We start from the raw sequence: 17,439 nt of genomic DNA, 5'->3' as shown, positions 1-17,439 counted from the left end.
ATGTTTTTTGCTTTTTCAACCAAAGCACGTCATTTATTGAGTCAGTTATAAATACGTTATGGCACAGAAATTCTTTTAGTGAACAAGTTTTCAAAATGTCTTTTTTTTTTTTTTTTTTTTTTTTTTAAGAAATTTTCTCAAGAGAAAGAGGTGCTATTATGCTATTAGTAGGATACAAATATCTGTGGTAATAACAACCCAAACTACACGAGAACAGGACAATTAAGAGGGGAAAGTGTATGTTATGGGAGCAGCGTCAACTAGAAGCGTAACTCCGGCATCTGTGTTTCCACTTACTTGATGAAAATTGCGAGGATTGATTATAAAGTAGAAAGAAGTTTCTTGAAATTCTAAAATGCGATCTGTATTTGTATTTTTCTAAAATACTGTCAGCATCCCTTCTGCAGTGGGATGTTCAGATTGAACAGATCTGGAAAACAAACACGAACCAATGTATTTACAGAACTTGTGCATTAATTTGAATCTTCCATTCATAGAAGTCTCTCTGAAAAAGCTATTTGAAGGCTAAAGGTATCGAAGGATCGTTCATTTACGTTACGTGAACCAGTCACTTGAAGCATTAGAGTTTCAATTTAATTTCAAGCGCTAACTTTCCGGTACACGATCTTAAACTCTCATCTGCTGTTCATTTACATCCAATTTTCGTGTAACGCGTCATTATGCAGTCCTCATCCTGTAAATGAGGAAGCATTTTAATTGTATATGATCAATTCTCAAAACATCTTCCTTCTAACAGGTAACGCTATTGAATTTCATGATAACTTCAGAAGGAATGCAGGATCAGCTTCTTGGAATAGTAGTTGCAAGAGAAAGACCAGATCTTGAAGGAGAAAAACAAGCCCTCATCCTTCAAGGGGCTGCAAATAAAAGGTATGAAGATAATTTCCCTTGCTAGGGACTGAAGCAGATTGCAGTTTAGGAAAATCAAAATCACTGGAAATACTTTTCAGAGGCATTTTTTAATTGTTCTATTATTTAGGTCTGATTTAACTGGAAATTCAAGAGCATGATTTTTGAGAGCCCAGACTCTGCTCGTTTAGCTTTTAGACTGTTGAGAACGCATGGTCTTTCTCTTACTCATACCGTTTATGGCTTTTTGTCACAGACACAGTTTGCTATATGTGGGATTGTAATAAAATATTGAAGAAGTTAGGGGGATGTGTCATCGTAGAGCAAACTCCTGATCCTGTCTTCTGTCTTTACACGTCCCTTTCAAGTTGTTATTAACATATGATTTGCTGTCCTCACAAACGTTGATGTTTTACACTGTTTTGTTTTTTTTTTTCCCCCTCTGCATTATATTTGCTATTATTGCACATGCGGAAGGGATCTTTGCCCGCAGATCAAAGCATGAAACGTGTAGCATTCAAAATGTTGTGACCCATTCTCCCTTTGTTTATTTGCAGTGTTTATTTCAAGTCTGAAATTAGCTTAATTTTTCTGAAATTTAAGCCAATACTTACTAACAGGTACAAAAAGGTTTTCTTACGTAAGTTGCGTACCATGGAAAGAATCTACGCATAACCTTCTTCTGTAAAACTAGCAGAAAATTGCCAAATTTAATAAGCAAAAAAAATTGTATTTTATCATAGGCAATTAAAAGAAATAGAAGACAAGATTTTAGAAGTTCTTTCGGCTTCGGAAGGAAATATTTTGGAGGATGAAACCGCTATTAAGATATTGTCTTCTTCCAAAGTTCTGGCTAACGAGATTTCTGAAAAGCAAGCTGTAGCCGAAGAAACAGAAAAGAAGATTGATGCCACTCGTATGGGCTATCGTCCTATTGCTGTCCATTCATCGATCTTGTTTTTTTCTATTACCGATCTAGCCAACATTGAGCCGATGTATCAGTACTCTCTCATGTGGTTTATTAACCTTTTCACCATGTCTATAGATAACTCAGAGAAATCAGAAGATTTACAAACAAGGTAAGAGGGATAATTTGCCATTTGTAATTGGTGACATTTTCGGTTAGTCTAGAGAAGTTAGTGCCATTTCTGCGAAGCGTGTCACGTAAGGCGTCGCGTTCTGAAACATTCCTTGTATATATCTGCCGGATATTGTTCTGAAAGACAATTTCTTCATAGAGACAAAATGGTATGACATAATACAAGTGCAACATATTTCACTCTTTTATTTAGTAATCGCTAACTTAAGACACATGTGAATTTGCAAAGCAGCAGAGCAATTAAAATGGTCCGCTCACCTTAATTTTGTATTTAATGTATTGACTTTGTATGCCTTCCCGAAGCAGATAAGAAACATTCACGCAACTGGTAAAAGAGAATGAAGTCTTGCGTCCGGGGGCCTAGGTTGTAGAGTAGGAAAAGCAGTAGTTATTAACCCAGCAAATGTTGGAATGTTTGATTACGGTTTTGTATGCGGGGCGTCCCTCCCTCTTCCATTTTTTCTTCACGAGAACGGGAGAAACTGCAATCTTCAATGATCTCATAAAAGCAAGCCCTGGATTGATTTTACGTGTGATTGATTAAGATCGCAGTAGGATTGTTCAAAATGTAACGCTGAAGTGAATTATCTACACGGAGATTTTCTTAAGAGATCTTTTCAGTATTCCATCAATTCAATTAATAAATTGTATTTCGGCAGCTTGTTTGATCTCCAGATCTGGGGATTAAATGCACGGAGCTTTGCTTTTCTAGCTTAGCTACTTCCGTGGTCATTCACTGAATGAAAGACAGGGGAAACTACTGCAGAAAAAACAGTTAGTGTTACGGATTACAATTTCTGAATTATCTGTGACAGTCTGTGTTTTATTTAAATACAAGTGAGGTGCGGTTTCTGGCAAGGTAGCACTTAACGTAAAAGCGTTTGTTTTAATGGCGTACTGATTTACGAAGGTTATTTTTTCATTAGAATTTAAGGTTTGTATAGTTCAAGATTAGCATACGCGTTTTTATCACAAATGCTACGCATTCAAGTCAGAATTAATATTTTGTTATTGTATTTGAAACTATGTTCAACTTATCCTTCTGCCAAAAGACAGTCTGCATTCTATACACCTATCCCTTTGACTTTAATTCTTACGTGTTCTTGTCTCAAAAAAGCAGCCACACGCGCCTGTGTTCCTAAATCAAAGTCAGCGAGCGATAAGAAAAAAGTTTTTTGCTTAGTTTATTTGAAACAAAAACTCTGTGCTAGCAGAAATTGGAAGATGCGGAACCTGAATTCCAGGTGACAGTATGCATTCCCGGGGCACAATCGGTGTAAGCTCATTTTCACAGCTTTGACCATGAAAGACATAAAAAGGCAGACCTGCTAAGGCACAGAAAATTCTGTCAGTTAATAATTCACGTGGGACTTTTTTCTTGGGTCGTCTCCGCTAATCAGGTGGTAGTCACTACGTGCTCTGAGATTTTTATGTTCTTCTTAATTCTTTTCTTTGTTTGACATAACTGTACGAATGCAGGTGCTTGGTTTTTAACCATCTGTATAGGTTTTTCATTTCTTTTTGGCTGTTCTAACGTAACTCTTGGCGAAATGATGACTGACAAACCGTCCTTTTTTATTTAATTTAAAGAAAATAATTAACAGTCATAAGTTTTTCGTATATTTGCGATTATAGCGTCTGTAGAATAGAAAATGGATTACAGAAGACGATCAAAAATCAGCGGTTTGGATTTGAGCCGTGGTATTCTTGTTCATAATGAATCTTAAGATTGTTTTTGCCACTTCCAAAGGAGACTGCTCTTTTCCTCAGCAAAACATGTCGGGGAGTCGTAATTTTGGTTTTTGTTATTTTGGCCAAAAATCGGTACCCCAATTTAACGATTCTTTTGAGGCTAATTGACCAGAGAGTTTCTTACAATTAAGGGGATCCAATTTATTTGTAGTAGGCTTCAAAAATGCACAGATCTTAAGCTTGATATTAATGGAAGATCATTCTTTTCCTGACACCTGTAGGTTGAAGATTCTCAAGGATCATTTCACTTACTCTCTTTACGTCAATGTCTGTCGTTCACTGTTTGAAAAGGACAAGCTGCTCTTCTCTTTTTATCTAACTGTGAATCTCCTGAAATATGAGAAAATGGTAAGTAATTAAAAATAATCTCCTGTTCAAACGACCAGCCGTAAGAATTGAGAGGATAAAATAGGAAAATAAGCGTATACGTAATAGTAATATTTAATCCAGAATTTTGTTGTTTGAGTTCAATAAGCAATTACTAGAAGCAAAGGAGATTCTATAGAATAAAATAAATTTGTCACAAACAAGTGTGGCAAAAACATACTAGATGATAATAGCTTTTCTGGATGTTATTGAAACCTAAGTCCGCCCTATACTATTCTTAGGGTTAAGGTTTTACAAAATTTTACCGTAACGTATTCTGAATTCTGAAAGCATATAAAAATGAATTGTGAGAGGCAATTTAAGAAATAACTCATCTTCACTTAAAGCGTTAAATCTTTTTAATTTTTTAGTAAGAATTGCTGAAAGCAAATGTGAATTTTGTTAATTTTTACTAATTCTTTACGAAATACTTTTTTACTAGGATTTTTTTCTTTCTTTTTTTTTTTTTTTAATTCACGATGAAATACGCTCACTTTAACCTCAATATCCGCAAAGCGGTACTTCTTAAAATTGCTCGGTGGTTTCACAGTATCGCAGAAGCACTAGAATGAATATTTTCAAGAGCTGACACAGCTATGGACAAGCCACTTGCATTTACAAAACTTAAGCCATTCAAGTTTTGAGATAAAAGAACGAGACGCATAATGGACCAATAGTTGGACTTACATTATAGTGAAAAGTTTTCAAACTGCGTTGTCCCCTTAAGTATTTCCAGAATGGGTTTTTTTATTTGCTTTTTCCGCTCCAAAATGTTGGGAACTAAGAACAAATGTAATGAAGAGCGCTTTGTCTTAAACTGCTCGTTCCTCCAATTTAGGAATGCAAATGAAAATCCTTTTAAAATCAGCTTTTGTATTAAGTTTTCCAGTTCCTCAAATTCATTGTTAACTGAAAATCAGACTCTAAATGCTTCGAGTCGGAATCTTTTTCAACTGGTCTAAGAAATCAGATAAGCACAGTGATTTCCTATAGAACATATTAAAACGATCAGATTTTATTTATTTAGTTCTAAGAGCAGCGTTTTTCCCCGCAGATTAACGAGAATGAATGGAAATTCCTGTTGACCGGTGGCATAGGCTTGGACAATCCCTTCTCTAATCCGTGCACCTGGCTTCCTCCGCAATCATGGGATGAAATCTGTCGGCTAGAAGACTTGCCGTGCTTCACGAACATTCGTAAGGATTTTACGCGACTTAAAGACGGATGGAAAACCGTGTACGACAGCTTGGTACGTTAACATTCCCAATTGCTTGCTTCCATAAGCTAATTAACGCATCAAATACATTTGTTGTCAGAAAATGGAGTATTGTCATTTTACAGGGTTGATTTCTGCATATGTGAAGGTAAAAATTTAAGCAAACGGTGTGGAGGGGCAGATAACTGCCAGTTTGTCAGGTGGCTACTGAATAGCAGGTATTTGATTTGGGCTGGAGTAAAAGAAGGCAAATCCTGTAGAAGTAAGGCAACAGTGAAATTAGTTACATTCAAATCAGCCGCTGTTGCCTTATCGGTAGGTCCATTTGTTCACAGGGCTTTGAGGATGCCTTTTCGTACCATTACATAGGTATTTAGCTTTTTTGGGTAAATTTAAGAAATGACAGCAACAAAAACAACCGTTGCATTTTAGAAATACTCAAGTGGGATTCAGGAGACCTGCGTCCTATTCCAGAGTGACAGATAGGCACAAATGATTTCTTTAAACGTTTTCACTACTGTACACTCAAAATTGAGCCTTTGTAGATGACTTACACTCCACTTTTAGGCACTTGCTTTGTCTTACTGTCAACTTCTCTTGGCGCTTGTTTTATCATACCGCTTTTCTTCTGCTTTTAGTTATGCCGTGAGTTACGCAGCTAGCTCTCACTGTATGCACAATTCCTGATCCAACTATTTTAAAAACTACCATTTCCCAATAGCACCACGCCTGACCGTTACTGTTTCCAACACCAACACTGAAACAGTAGCGTCTGTTCATCTAGTTGAGTGAGGCATTTTTCTCAACGTTACTTAAATGAGGAAAATATATCAATGTACAGCTAGATGGCCTGTGACCTGTTACACTCTTTTTAAAAAGGCTGCATTTTATCTATTTCAACGATTTAGAAATCCTTTCTCTAACCAAGGGACTGGACAGGGGTAGAGAGGAAAGCTAAAGGATTTTTAGTTGGAATTTCTCATGATGGTATGATAAATTTTGAAGAAATAAAGTAGATACGGCTGCTTCAGTCGTCCAGATAGCAGGAAACAGGCAAATAGCAGAAATAAAGCTTGCCTTAAGCATTTACATAACTTATATGGTAAGTTGACAGCTTCAGTTCATCTTCCAACACTAGCCATTGAGAAACCAAACATGGAAATTACAACCTTTGAAACAGAGGGTGAGAAGACTACTTCATGATGTACACTAAGATGATACCATTTTATAGTAAAGGTGCTGACTTGCAGAAGAAAAGAATCAGGGTCCACATATTGACCGCTGACCACATTCAAAGAGCCAAACTGAAATAAACAGAAATTTCTTCACTTAAATATCATTAAAAAAAAAAAAAAAAAAAAAAAAATCTATTAAATTATTAAAAAAAAAAAAATCTAAAGAATTAGTAAGACCTCAACTAGGACCGCCGTTACTGAACCCTGAACGGTATATATAGTGCCTGTCACCGTCTTGATCTGGAGGAGGCATTAGGCCTCTTACTCATTATAAAAACATTTTCTTTCAGCGTCCAGCTTCAACAATAATACTTTCCTGTGAAAGCACTGGAATGTTGAGAAGTGCTAGTTGATGGGTCTCAGTAACCATTCTTTTTCTCATAGAGGCCATCTTTTTCACCAGTATGGTTTATCCCCAGCAACGCACAAGCAGGCAAAGGGCAGTTTAGTCAATGAAAGGAGTAGAAAGAGGGCACAAAATGACTTCCAGCACCCTCGTCATAAATAACAGTATGATGAATATAGCTGTCTCAAGATCATCAAAAAACTATTTGACGTTTGCTTCTCCTACTCTTGCAACTCATGTTTCTTCCAAAAACAGAGAAGACCTGAGTTCAGCTCCCTGCTCCAAGAGTTTTGTGTATTTTGTCTAAAGTTAAGCTCTGTATCTTAGAGCAGGGACCGAAACTTGGTTTCCTCCAACCAGCTGGCTGGCCACCTTAACGTCAAAGCTTACTGCTGCATCTCTGCTTCTCGTGGATAAACAATCAGTTTTTGGCAGTAGCACAACTCATTGTGGTCTTCAGTGCAACCTTTGCTCATAAGTGTTTCTTAATTTTCTCAGTGATACCAAACTAGCACTTTTTTAGCCATGCTCTTAAAGAGTCGGAGTTTTCACAGCTACATACCTATTTCCCCCTTCTATTAATTGAAAAATAAGATTAGTATCCAGAACGCTGCGCTAAGTGCTAAGAAATCATGGAGAGGGTCAGAGCCCAGGCCCTTTGAGGAACACAAGCTCCATCGTGAATGGATTTGCTAAATCAGAGTTGCTCGGAATCCGTAGTCCACCCATATGCCTCTGTGCCCGGCCCTTTACATGCGAGCCTAAGTTGCCCCGGTGCAGCCGTAACAGCAGTGTCCAGCTAGTATTGTACTGGAGTAAGTTAACATACACCGCACGCTCATTGTTATTCCGGTCTAGTAACTGCTGTCAAATAGCTGGAATGTTCATAAGCTGCTTACAAAATAAGTTCTGGGGCATTCTTTGACTCGTTTTTTCAGTTCAATTTCACTCAGATCCGGCATAAATACCGATTGTCATATAATAGCGTAGCATTTCCTATATCTCATCTCTTGTCTGCTTTCGTCCTAGAGAAAAGAGGAACTGGGGTCGTTAACATTTTAAATACCTGATAATGACTGGCTTCTCTGCCACAGTAGACACTCCCTAGATATACTTTTTTTTTTTTTTTTTTTTTTTTTTTAAGAAAAAACATTAAATGAGGGAAAATAACACAAAGTCCCATTCCTGCAGATTTTTAAAAAGACTATTGTGAATTGATGTATCGAGTTAAGATAATCAACAATTCACATAATTCACAAATGCTTTAGAGAAAACTGAAATATGTATGTTTTTAGGATCCTCAGCACGAGGATTTTCCTGCAGAGTGGCAAGAAAAGTTGGGCGAATTCCAAAGGATGCTCATCATTCGCTGTCTGAGACCTGACAAGGTACGTACAAGGCTACTGCCTTATTAAAAAAAAAAAAAAAAAACCCTCTGTGTATTTTAGAAGCAAAAAACATTTGCAAATTTGCATTTCAACTGAGTTGCCACAGTTTAGCCCCAGCTGGCAGCTAAGCGCTACGCGGGCACTTGCTCAGCACTCACAGTGAGACGGGGGAGAGAAACGGATGTGGTAAGACTGTGAAAGTTCACGCTGAGGTAGTCTGTTTACCAGGTAGAAGTCACAGTAAGATAAATGCCGTCGTTCCAAATGTACTCTGTCCTCCTTCTTTCCCCTAGCTTCTACATACGTAACAATAGGAGACGGAATGTACCTTTGGTTATCCTAGACCAGCCACGTCTCCTCCCAGAAAAGTGTAACAAGCAGACTTATTAACGTGGAAGGATAGGCTTTGAGGTTTGGTTTTTTTTTTTTTTTAAACGTTTCACTGCATACACCAAAATCTCCTGAGCATTTCCAACTCAAGGTCATCTTACAAGCCTAGTGACTTTCCCTTTTTATTACATCTGACAACTTGGCTTGCATAAGTTTTTCACGTTGCTATCCAAGGTCAATTAGATTGGTGTAGGAAGATAATTTAACAGCAGCGTAGACTGTTAAGTAGTAATTACTGCAGACAGCCAGGTCCATTTTGTCCTACACATAGTATTTTGATTCAGGACAGTTGCGAGTGTCTGGCTCAAAGACTTGAATAAGGCATAGATCGCAGCAGGTACTCGCTGTTAGTCATCTTTATTCAAAGGTCAGCCCATGAAAAGCAAGATAAAAGTATTTGCTTATGTATTTATCATACATTCACAGGTTATCGTGACTAGTATTAGCTCACGCCTACCTGTGACAAAGCATTTTGCAAAAGAGAGAAATAAATCGGTTACTACTTCTGCTCCAGAGAGCCTATTAAGAAATTCTTCCTCAAACTGCTGTTCAGCTTAATGTTAGTATTTGCACAGGAATAAAAATATGTTTACTGTATAAAGAGAAAAAAAATATCAGTCATATTCAATTTCACTTTGCCAGTGGGATTCAGTTTAGGGATTTTTTTTTTTTTTTTAAATATATTTAGCAAACTTGTAAGTTGCAAGCATGTTGTTCAGCTATGCTTTCAATAGCATCAGGGAGAGAGTCTTGAATTTAGTTTTAGTTTAGGTATATTTAGGTAATAACTTTTTATAATTAGTCCAGCTTCTGAAGTATCAAACCGCTTCCAATAAAGCAGACCGCTCCTATTTTTAGCTATTTGAGCGCTGTTTATTCTTGATGTAATCTTGACAGCCACCAGGTATATTTTCAATATGAGACCTTACCAGCAAGATAAAGATCTATTGCGCAAAGCCACAGGGGGCTTAGACAACAAATAAGGGGGGCACAGTTCGCACGCCCCATCAGGGAGTTCATCTCACTTCATTCTCTGTTATTATCCATAGAATTAAGAGATGGCATATCAAAGGCCATTAATTAAAAAAGTTCAGATATGTGTGCTTCGATATACGTCAACAGCACAGCCGGCACAAATACTGCAGGGACGATCAGAACTCGAGAACCGTAACTCATTCAAAAGAAGGTTTGCAGTCTGACGGCATAATTAGACAGCAATTCAGTGTAAAGCTAGAGACAAAAAGCAGCAGTCCGACCAAGTTTTATTTTGTCAGGTGTGATATTCTTCCCCTCTGAGAAAAGATAGAGTTGCTAATTGTAGTTTCCGGGAATTACTATTACACACTCACGTTCATTTTTCTACTGCAATGAGATGTTGGATAAACAGTCGGAACTGAACTAAGTTTTCATCCAGAAACTAGACAAACTAGGTTTGGAAGGGCTAGAGCTGCAGGTTACTTAGCAAATAAGGTATTTTAATTATCAATTCCAAGTTACTCATTCTGGCACGACACCATCATGCCTTCCCTAGTGTTCAACCTTCTTAAGAAAAGAAAGAGTTCTGGAGTTCTGTTTTGTTTTTGGTTTTGGTTTTTGTTTTCCTTTTTTTTTTTTTTTTTTTTTGTTTTTGTTTTTTTTTTTTGTTTTTTAAATAGTTCAGCTTCACATTTTAAGATGACTTAGTTAACACTTACAGGGAAGGTTGTTAACCACATCATCTCCAGCATGTAGTACTCCTCCATTGTCAGATCATCAAACCACTTAGTAAGAGATAAAAATTCACAGCTGTGACAGTTGGTGTGCTTCTCCCTGCAACGTGAGCTCAGAAAAAGAACAGATACTAAAACCAAAAAAATTGCACTTCAAGATGCGTAAAAAGCAGGCAGGTTTCTTTAGTATTTCTGTCTACGGACAGAGGAGACATTTTGCAGATAACATCTGAAAGATAATTCAGCCAGTGTTAGATAAAACCAGTTGTGTGAACCGTGAGCGAGAGATAGTGAAAGGCAAGATCTGGACTGACTTCACATCACTGATAGAAATCATTTTCTATTGCCAAATCTCAAACGTTCTCTTTGGATGCAAAAGAAGAAGTGAAAAACCATATAGAGTATAACTAGCAAATGTGTCAAGGTATAAGATAGGATAAGCTTTCGGTAAGTTTCAGTTTAGTAAAATGCTAGAAAACTTGTTAGTTTTGTAATAAATAAAGGGGCGTTGTCAAAGAGATTTACAGAAATATTTAAAGAACGTGGTTAAGTCTGTGCTTACTGTGGGTCATCATTAGTTTCCCAGCCCTCCAGTTCTATCAAGCAAAAGAAACATTTTGCCACATCCGGTTCACTTGCACTTCGGCAGTGGATAAAGCCCACCTTTGCCACTTGCAAGAGACAGTTGAGAAGTTTAGAACTTCATCCAACACATGGCTCGTGCTCACATGGAATCATCGCAGAAGACTTTTGGTAACGTTTTTCCCCGCTGTATCTATCCGCATAGATCCAGCTGAAAAAAAAGTCTTAAGAGCGAGAGCTGCAAGAGGGCAAGTCAGTAAAGGAACAAGGAACAGTCAGATCCAGGAAGTAGGTTTTTATGTAGCTGTTATAATCGCAGGCTACCACAGTACTTTTGCTATTTCAGAGATTAGCTAGCACACCTACAGCAGCGTTCTGCTATCCATGCACGTAATCTGCTGTATCTGAGAATATATTTTTTTTCTAGAAAAAAAAATGTAGCGCAGGACCACGGCCATAGAAAACCCTTACATATAAACTGCGTGAGTTTAGCGCTACATTTTCCTGTCAGTTTAGAAAGGTACCTAGCAAGAAAACTGAAAAACACGTTTGTTTCAGTTATCAAGATTCACCTCTTAGATAACTCCTTTAGCACAGCATAGCTGAGATCTAACCCAGTTGTTCGATACATGCGCCAAAACAGAAACACAGTCTCCTCTTTTCAGCCTGCAAGTTGAAGCCTGCAAGGACGTAAGCGTTTAGTAATATGAAGATGATTTTAACTTTGGATATTAGATTCCGAAAGTAATCATTCCGATACTTCATCCTTCCTACTGGATGAAGTAGAATAGTCCCCTAGGCTTATTTCTAAAAGGAGAATCTGCAAACAGAAATGCAATGTAATGTAAAAAGTAACCCTAAGTTCAGAATACATAAAATTAAACATAGATCAGCAAACTAAATACATGAGCTTGTAGTCATCCTGCTGCAATATTTTAGAGCACAAGGAAAACAAATCGCTCAGCTTTTTATCTCTGACTAAGCAAATGCTCACAAAGACCTCTTGAACAAAAGTACACTAACATGAAGAACTTCACCTTTATAGCATGTAAAAAAAAACCCCACAATGTTAAAGCATCCTTTATCACTCATTCTCTGAAGCATATTTGCAGTTCATTACAAAAAGCTAGTTAACCAAGGTTTTTAAGCGACTTTCATAATCTTACATTTCTTTAAGCTCATTCAGAAGTTTCAAAGTCGAAAGGAGCTCTTGCAGAAGCGCCTCCATCGGTGCAGGCTGTAGGGAGTGTAGGTCAGAGCTCCTGTCTTCCCAGGTCTCCAATTTAAGTTATTTGCCTAATTGGTGACACACTACACCTGTGAAGCAGAGCGGCTTTAAAATAAGTGAGAACACATGGGTGAGAGTGGGAGTGTGAAGAGTGGGATACAAGTCTTCTTTTGTTTCAGGTATGTGATGTTTCATATTATGTATTTATTAACTGAAATGAATAGTGTTTATTATGTATGATTGCATTTATTATTGTGTTTTATAATTGTGGTGTTGAAAATGTAAGTGAAAAGCTTATAGAAATTCAATAGTTTTGTGTAGAGTTGATACAGAAGCTGTTGAAAACAATACAGAAGCTGTTGAAAACACATAGGCTGTAATAACAGGAATTGAACTACTACTGGTGTTTTTGAAGTGTTTTAAATTACTTCAATTTCATGTCAAGGGTCAAAATTTTATACTGTGTTTGCTAATGTTGTTGTATCTGTGGTATTTCTGTAATGGTGAATTGGTAATTATGCAATGTTCAGTGTATTTTAAGGTATACTATTGAAGAAACAAATAAAATAAATGGTGACTTAAAAGAGGAAAGTAGCTATAGATGTTTGTAGTTATCAAAGCATGCAGCTGTGTTCTTGCAAACTGTTTCATACTTATGAAACTGTGCTTACTCTACAATAGTAAATCTAAAGGGCAGGATACTATGCTATGCTGTACTTTGCAAATCTGAGGTTTTACTTCTTTCAAATTATCTCTTTCAAAATTATGTCTTTCAAAGCAAGCTCCATTAAGGTATTTGAAAGGTGAAATTCTGTTTGCGACATAATTAGCATGCGCGCGGGTGGGCTTCCAGGTTCGCTTCCAGGTTCTTACGTCACTATGTTACTCTGTTCAGATGCGAGATGGGAATGACTTTAAGGGTTGCTTATTTCAGCCATTTCAGGGTACGTCTTTCTTACGAGATTATTTCGGTCACATTTTTTATGTATTAAGTTATTTCTCTGGGATTGAATTAGTGGTTTGTTGTCTGTGTAGCGGTACTCTCCTTGGGGCTTATAGTAAACTGTTCCAAATGGCATAGTAACACTTCCACATCAATAGGGTGTTCAGATTTGATTGTTTCTTTTTTTAGGTAATACCAACAGTGCAGGAATTCATCATTCACAACCTGGGCCGTCCGTTTATCGAGCCACCTCCATTTGATTTGTCGAGAGCGTTTTCTGACAGCCACTCTTGCGCACCACTGATATTCATACTTTCTCCCGGTGCCGACCCCATGGCAGCACTTGTTAAGTTTGCTGACGATCAGGTATTGTAATATCTCCAGATTTTTTTCAAGGTAGATGATGCGTGTGTGTGTGTGTGTGTGTTGTTAATCTAAAACTCCTACGTTTCCTTAAGATAAATTTCTTGCACCGCACGCCTGTGACTACCGGAGTTCTTAGCCGTTGAGCGTCATGCAGCTGTCCGGCTACCAAGCAGTAAACTCTCGGTGCATTTTATTGTAGATTGCGTGCATCCCTTATGAGCCCTTATGTTTATAGGAGTTTTGTGGAACTGTCAGAACCGTAAGGTTCAGAACTAAACAGATGCATAGCGGGACTCTTTCCCTGGCAGATGATCACTGAGAGGTTGTAGGCAACCGGGGTGATGTGAGAAAATGTTTTCAATTGTATTGTAAAACAAGTAGTGCAGAGGAATTCAAGAATACGTACGGATGTGAGCTCTGATGCTATAAGCTATGTTGTGCTTCCACAGTATGTTTCTTACCTTTAGCGTGCTTTGTTACGCAGGGATACAGCGACACAAAACTCAGTTCTCTGTCGCTCGGACAAGGCCAAGGCCCGATAGCCATGAGAATGATAGAGAAGGCAGTGAAGGAAGGAACGTGGATAGTTCTGCAGAATTGCCATTTGGCAAGCTCGTGGATGCCCACGCTGGAACGAGTGTGCGAGGTAAAAATAACTAACGTTTTCGCTACACTTTTGAAAGTACATTTGAGGCATGTGGGCAGTTTACAATGCTCAATGACGATTCCCATTAATTACCTGGAATCACCACGTAGGTTCTGTCCTCCCTGCAAAAAAAAAAAAAAAAAAAAAAAATTGTGCAAATAATAACAGAGGAGATGCATATTAGTCTGTCACTTATTCCAATTGTTTTCGTATGTGTTTATTGTAGGAGCTTAATCCAGACACAACGCATCCGGATTTCAGAATCTGGCTCACCAGTTACCCGTCTGCCACATTTCCCGTGTCCGTACTTCAGAACGGAGTGAAAATGACGAACGAAGCGCCGAAAGGTTTACGAGCAAACATAATTCGTTCGTACCTGATGGATCCCATATCTGACCCTAATTTTTTCAACAGCTGCAAAAAAACGGTTAGTAATGCGGTGGTGGCCTTACTTCATGAAGGGGTTAAAGAAGGGGTTAAAGAAGACGGTGACCGCTCTGGTGAAAAAAAGTAGCAAATTAAGTAGTTGTCTTATAGCGTATCGAAGTACTTTTGATTATCGGTAGCAGAAAAGTAAGCATTTCTTGTTTTCTGGTTATCTCCTACTTCAGTGGTGACTTTGTGGCGTGGTGTTGATAATATGCCTCTTCAACAGAAGTGAATTGAAAGGCACACTGTTTACTATTGCAAATCTGCAAGGTTGTTGTCGCAAGGGTTTTATCCGAAATGCAAAATACGCAGTTGCTCTCTTGAACTGTGAGGGCCGATGGAATTTGTTTCTTTTAAATGAGATCTAATACTTTGCTGAAATGTTTTCAATTACAAACAAAGCAAATGTAAGCTTCCTACACGTAGGTTTCCTTAAAGGCCTAAAAACTTTACTGAGAAGGAACAGGGCGACATTGTCTGAACAGAATTTAACAGTGAAATTCTGTAAAGGACGTAGTTATTAGTAATGTGCTTCCATTTGTTTGTAAGGCTGAGTTCAAGGCATTGCTGTATGGCCTATGCTTCTTCCACGCGCTGGTGCAAGAAAGGCGGAAGTTCGGGCCACTGGGTTGGAACATACCATACGAGTTCAACGAGACGGATCTGCGCATCAGCGTGCAGCAGCTGCACATCTTCCTGGACCATTACGAGGTATGGCAACCTTCCCGAGGCCCGCACGTGGTTCTCACGTGCAACGTAGACCGGTGAGGGCACGTACTCAGACAGCGGAGAGTTCCCTGGACAGTGGTTGAGTAGGGGTCACTGGGCAGTGAGCGTTTACTTGCAGCAGTGTGAAAAACGTTCCTTTTTGGAGGTTAGCGTGTTGTGGTCCGTACGTAATTGATGCTGGAAATGTTCAGGTTCTGATGTTGGCTGTCTGTCACGCAGAATACGATCCACACTGTTGTCCGTTCTGTCTGAATCTTACACCGTCTCTAGAGAGATGCTGTGGTTTCCTCTCTTGGAAGAGTCGTTGGAAGCCATGAATCATTATGCTGAAACCGGTGCTGTGACTTAGATAGTCCTAGGGACAATACAGGACTCCAGAGTACAGCAGATGATGCGTGAGGTTGTTTTGTGACAATGTATTTTTTTTTTATTTTTTGCCTATGGTGTTATTGTTCTAAAGAAGAAGTGGTGTTTCATAAGACAAAAGTAGCCCAAGTGTAGTATAAATACTGAAATATGAAGTATAAGGATCATTTTAAGTACTGAAGTAGTTGCAGATAAGGAGATTTACAGTATAAGAGCGAACTATCAGTTGTAAATCATACTTGGTTAAGGTTTTGCGAGAATGCCGGTTGACTTGAAATTAGATGATAGCGATACTGAAGTGGCCATTGGGCTAAGTAATAGTCTGCGGCTGAATGTGTTTTGTTTTTTTTCTTTTTCCTCTAGGAGGTACCTTACGATGCTCTGCGCTACATGACCGGGGAATGTAACTACGGCGGCAGAGTCACCGACGACTGGGATCGCCGCACACTCCGTAGCGTTCTGAACACTTTTTTCTCATCAGAAGTCATTACAAATAGAGATTACAAGTTCGATTCGAGCGGCCTTTACTTCGTTCCTCCTGAAGGTGATGTAAGTATTTGAAAGATGTGGATTTATTAGAAGCTTCCTTGGTATCAAGGAGTTGCCTAATTGAAGGAATACTGTATATATGTTTACGTACATACAAATTCATACATAAAAATGTATATATGTATGTGATTATGCTTATGTTGAATAGCGCTTTGTCGCTGGTACTATTGGGTAGCGCTTTAGTGATGGGTAAGGTCTGGAAATTATGATAAGGAAAGAAAGGAATTAATAGCCTGAATTAGTAAGGCTTCTTAAAGCGTGCAGTCTGCACCATTTCGTACACTCAGGGCTAGGTAGAGCGATCTAGCCCACTTAAGTTTAAAGGACATTCAGCTTGCATAAGAGAATGGGCAGTGCTGGGAAGGACCTTGTGATTGATAAGTTGATGAAACAGGTGAGTTAAAGGAAGTGTTCTTTTTTTTGCAGCACGGAAGCTACATTGAATATACCAGGATGCTCCCACTGAATCCTTCCCCAGAGATATTTGGAATGCATGCCAATGCTGATATTACTAAGGATCAGTCAGAAACACAGTTGTTATTTGACAGCATTCTTCTTACTCAGGTGATGCAAAAGATGATAAGACAGCTGATTAGATAGTCTGTTCCTGTAATTTCACAGGTGTACAAGTGACTGTCTGGAGTGTTTAATCTCAGTTGTTAATGTGTTTTAATGTTTTGCTGTTAATTATGTAGAAGTTAGTGTATAGCTAGACTGAGCTTTAAAGGTGTGTGGTTTTTTTTTGTTTATGAGAGATTGTGTCAGTACTTCAGTATTAAAGTACAAAGCATTTTTTTTGAGGAAACAGACTTAGAAATGTTATGACATGGCAAGTTTTTGTTTTTTTCAGTAGTGTACAGTCTGAAATTTCCAATGTTTGACATTACAGTCCAGGGCAGCTGGTACAGGTGCCAAATCCACGGATGACATTGTTCATGATGTGACAGGTGACATCCTGAGTAAACTGCCCAGTGACTTTGACATTGAAACAGTAAGCAGAAAGTACCCAACTGCCTACAGTGAAAGTATGAACACAGTGCTTGTTCAGGAAATGGGAAGATTCAACAAATTGTTGCACATGATTCGTGAGTCTTGTGTCAACATCCAGAAAGCCATGAAGGTACATGGAATATTGCCCAATTTCATATTTCATAACCATATTTCTGCACATAAGTGGGCGAACACGTTCTTACGTTCTTACGTTCTTACGTTCTTACGTTCTTACGTTCT

The 17,439-nt window shown here is 38.4% G+C and overlaps 1 protein-coding gene across 1 annotated transcript; it reads left to right on the top strand.

Moving 5' to 3' along the window:
* Positions 1–757: 757 nt before the first annotated feature.
* On the top strand, positions 758–17,329 carry LOC122190625 (dynein axonemal heavy chain 7-like; the record flags this gene model as incomplete). The annotated part of the gene is made up of 12 exons (XM_042890681.1): positions 758–891; positions 1,614–1,949; positions 3,943–4,069; positions 5,142–5,336; positions 8,180–8,272; positions 13,314–13,490; positions 13,975–14,136; positions 14,363–14,563; positions 15,115–15,276; positions 16,024–16,209; positions 16,636–16,773; positions 17,099–17,329. Coding segments are annotated over 12 exons (2,142 nt in total), but the record flags the coding sequence as incomplete, so codon positions are not given.
* Between the last annotated feature and the right edge of the window lie 110 nt (positions 17,330–17,439).

Source organism: Lagopus leucura, unplaced genomic scaffold (genome assembly GCF_019238085.1).
Source record: "Lagopus leucura isolate 7727_CA_CO unplaced genomic scaffold, USGS_WTPT01 148-14_obj-0_obj, whole genome shotgun sequence".
In the NCBI taxonomy this organism is placed as follows: domain Eukaryota; kingdom Metazoa; phylum Chordata; class Aves; order Galliformes; family Phasianidae; genus Lagopus; species Lagopus leucura.
This window is presented reverse-complemented; position numbering and strand designations above follow the sequence as displayed.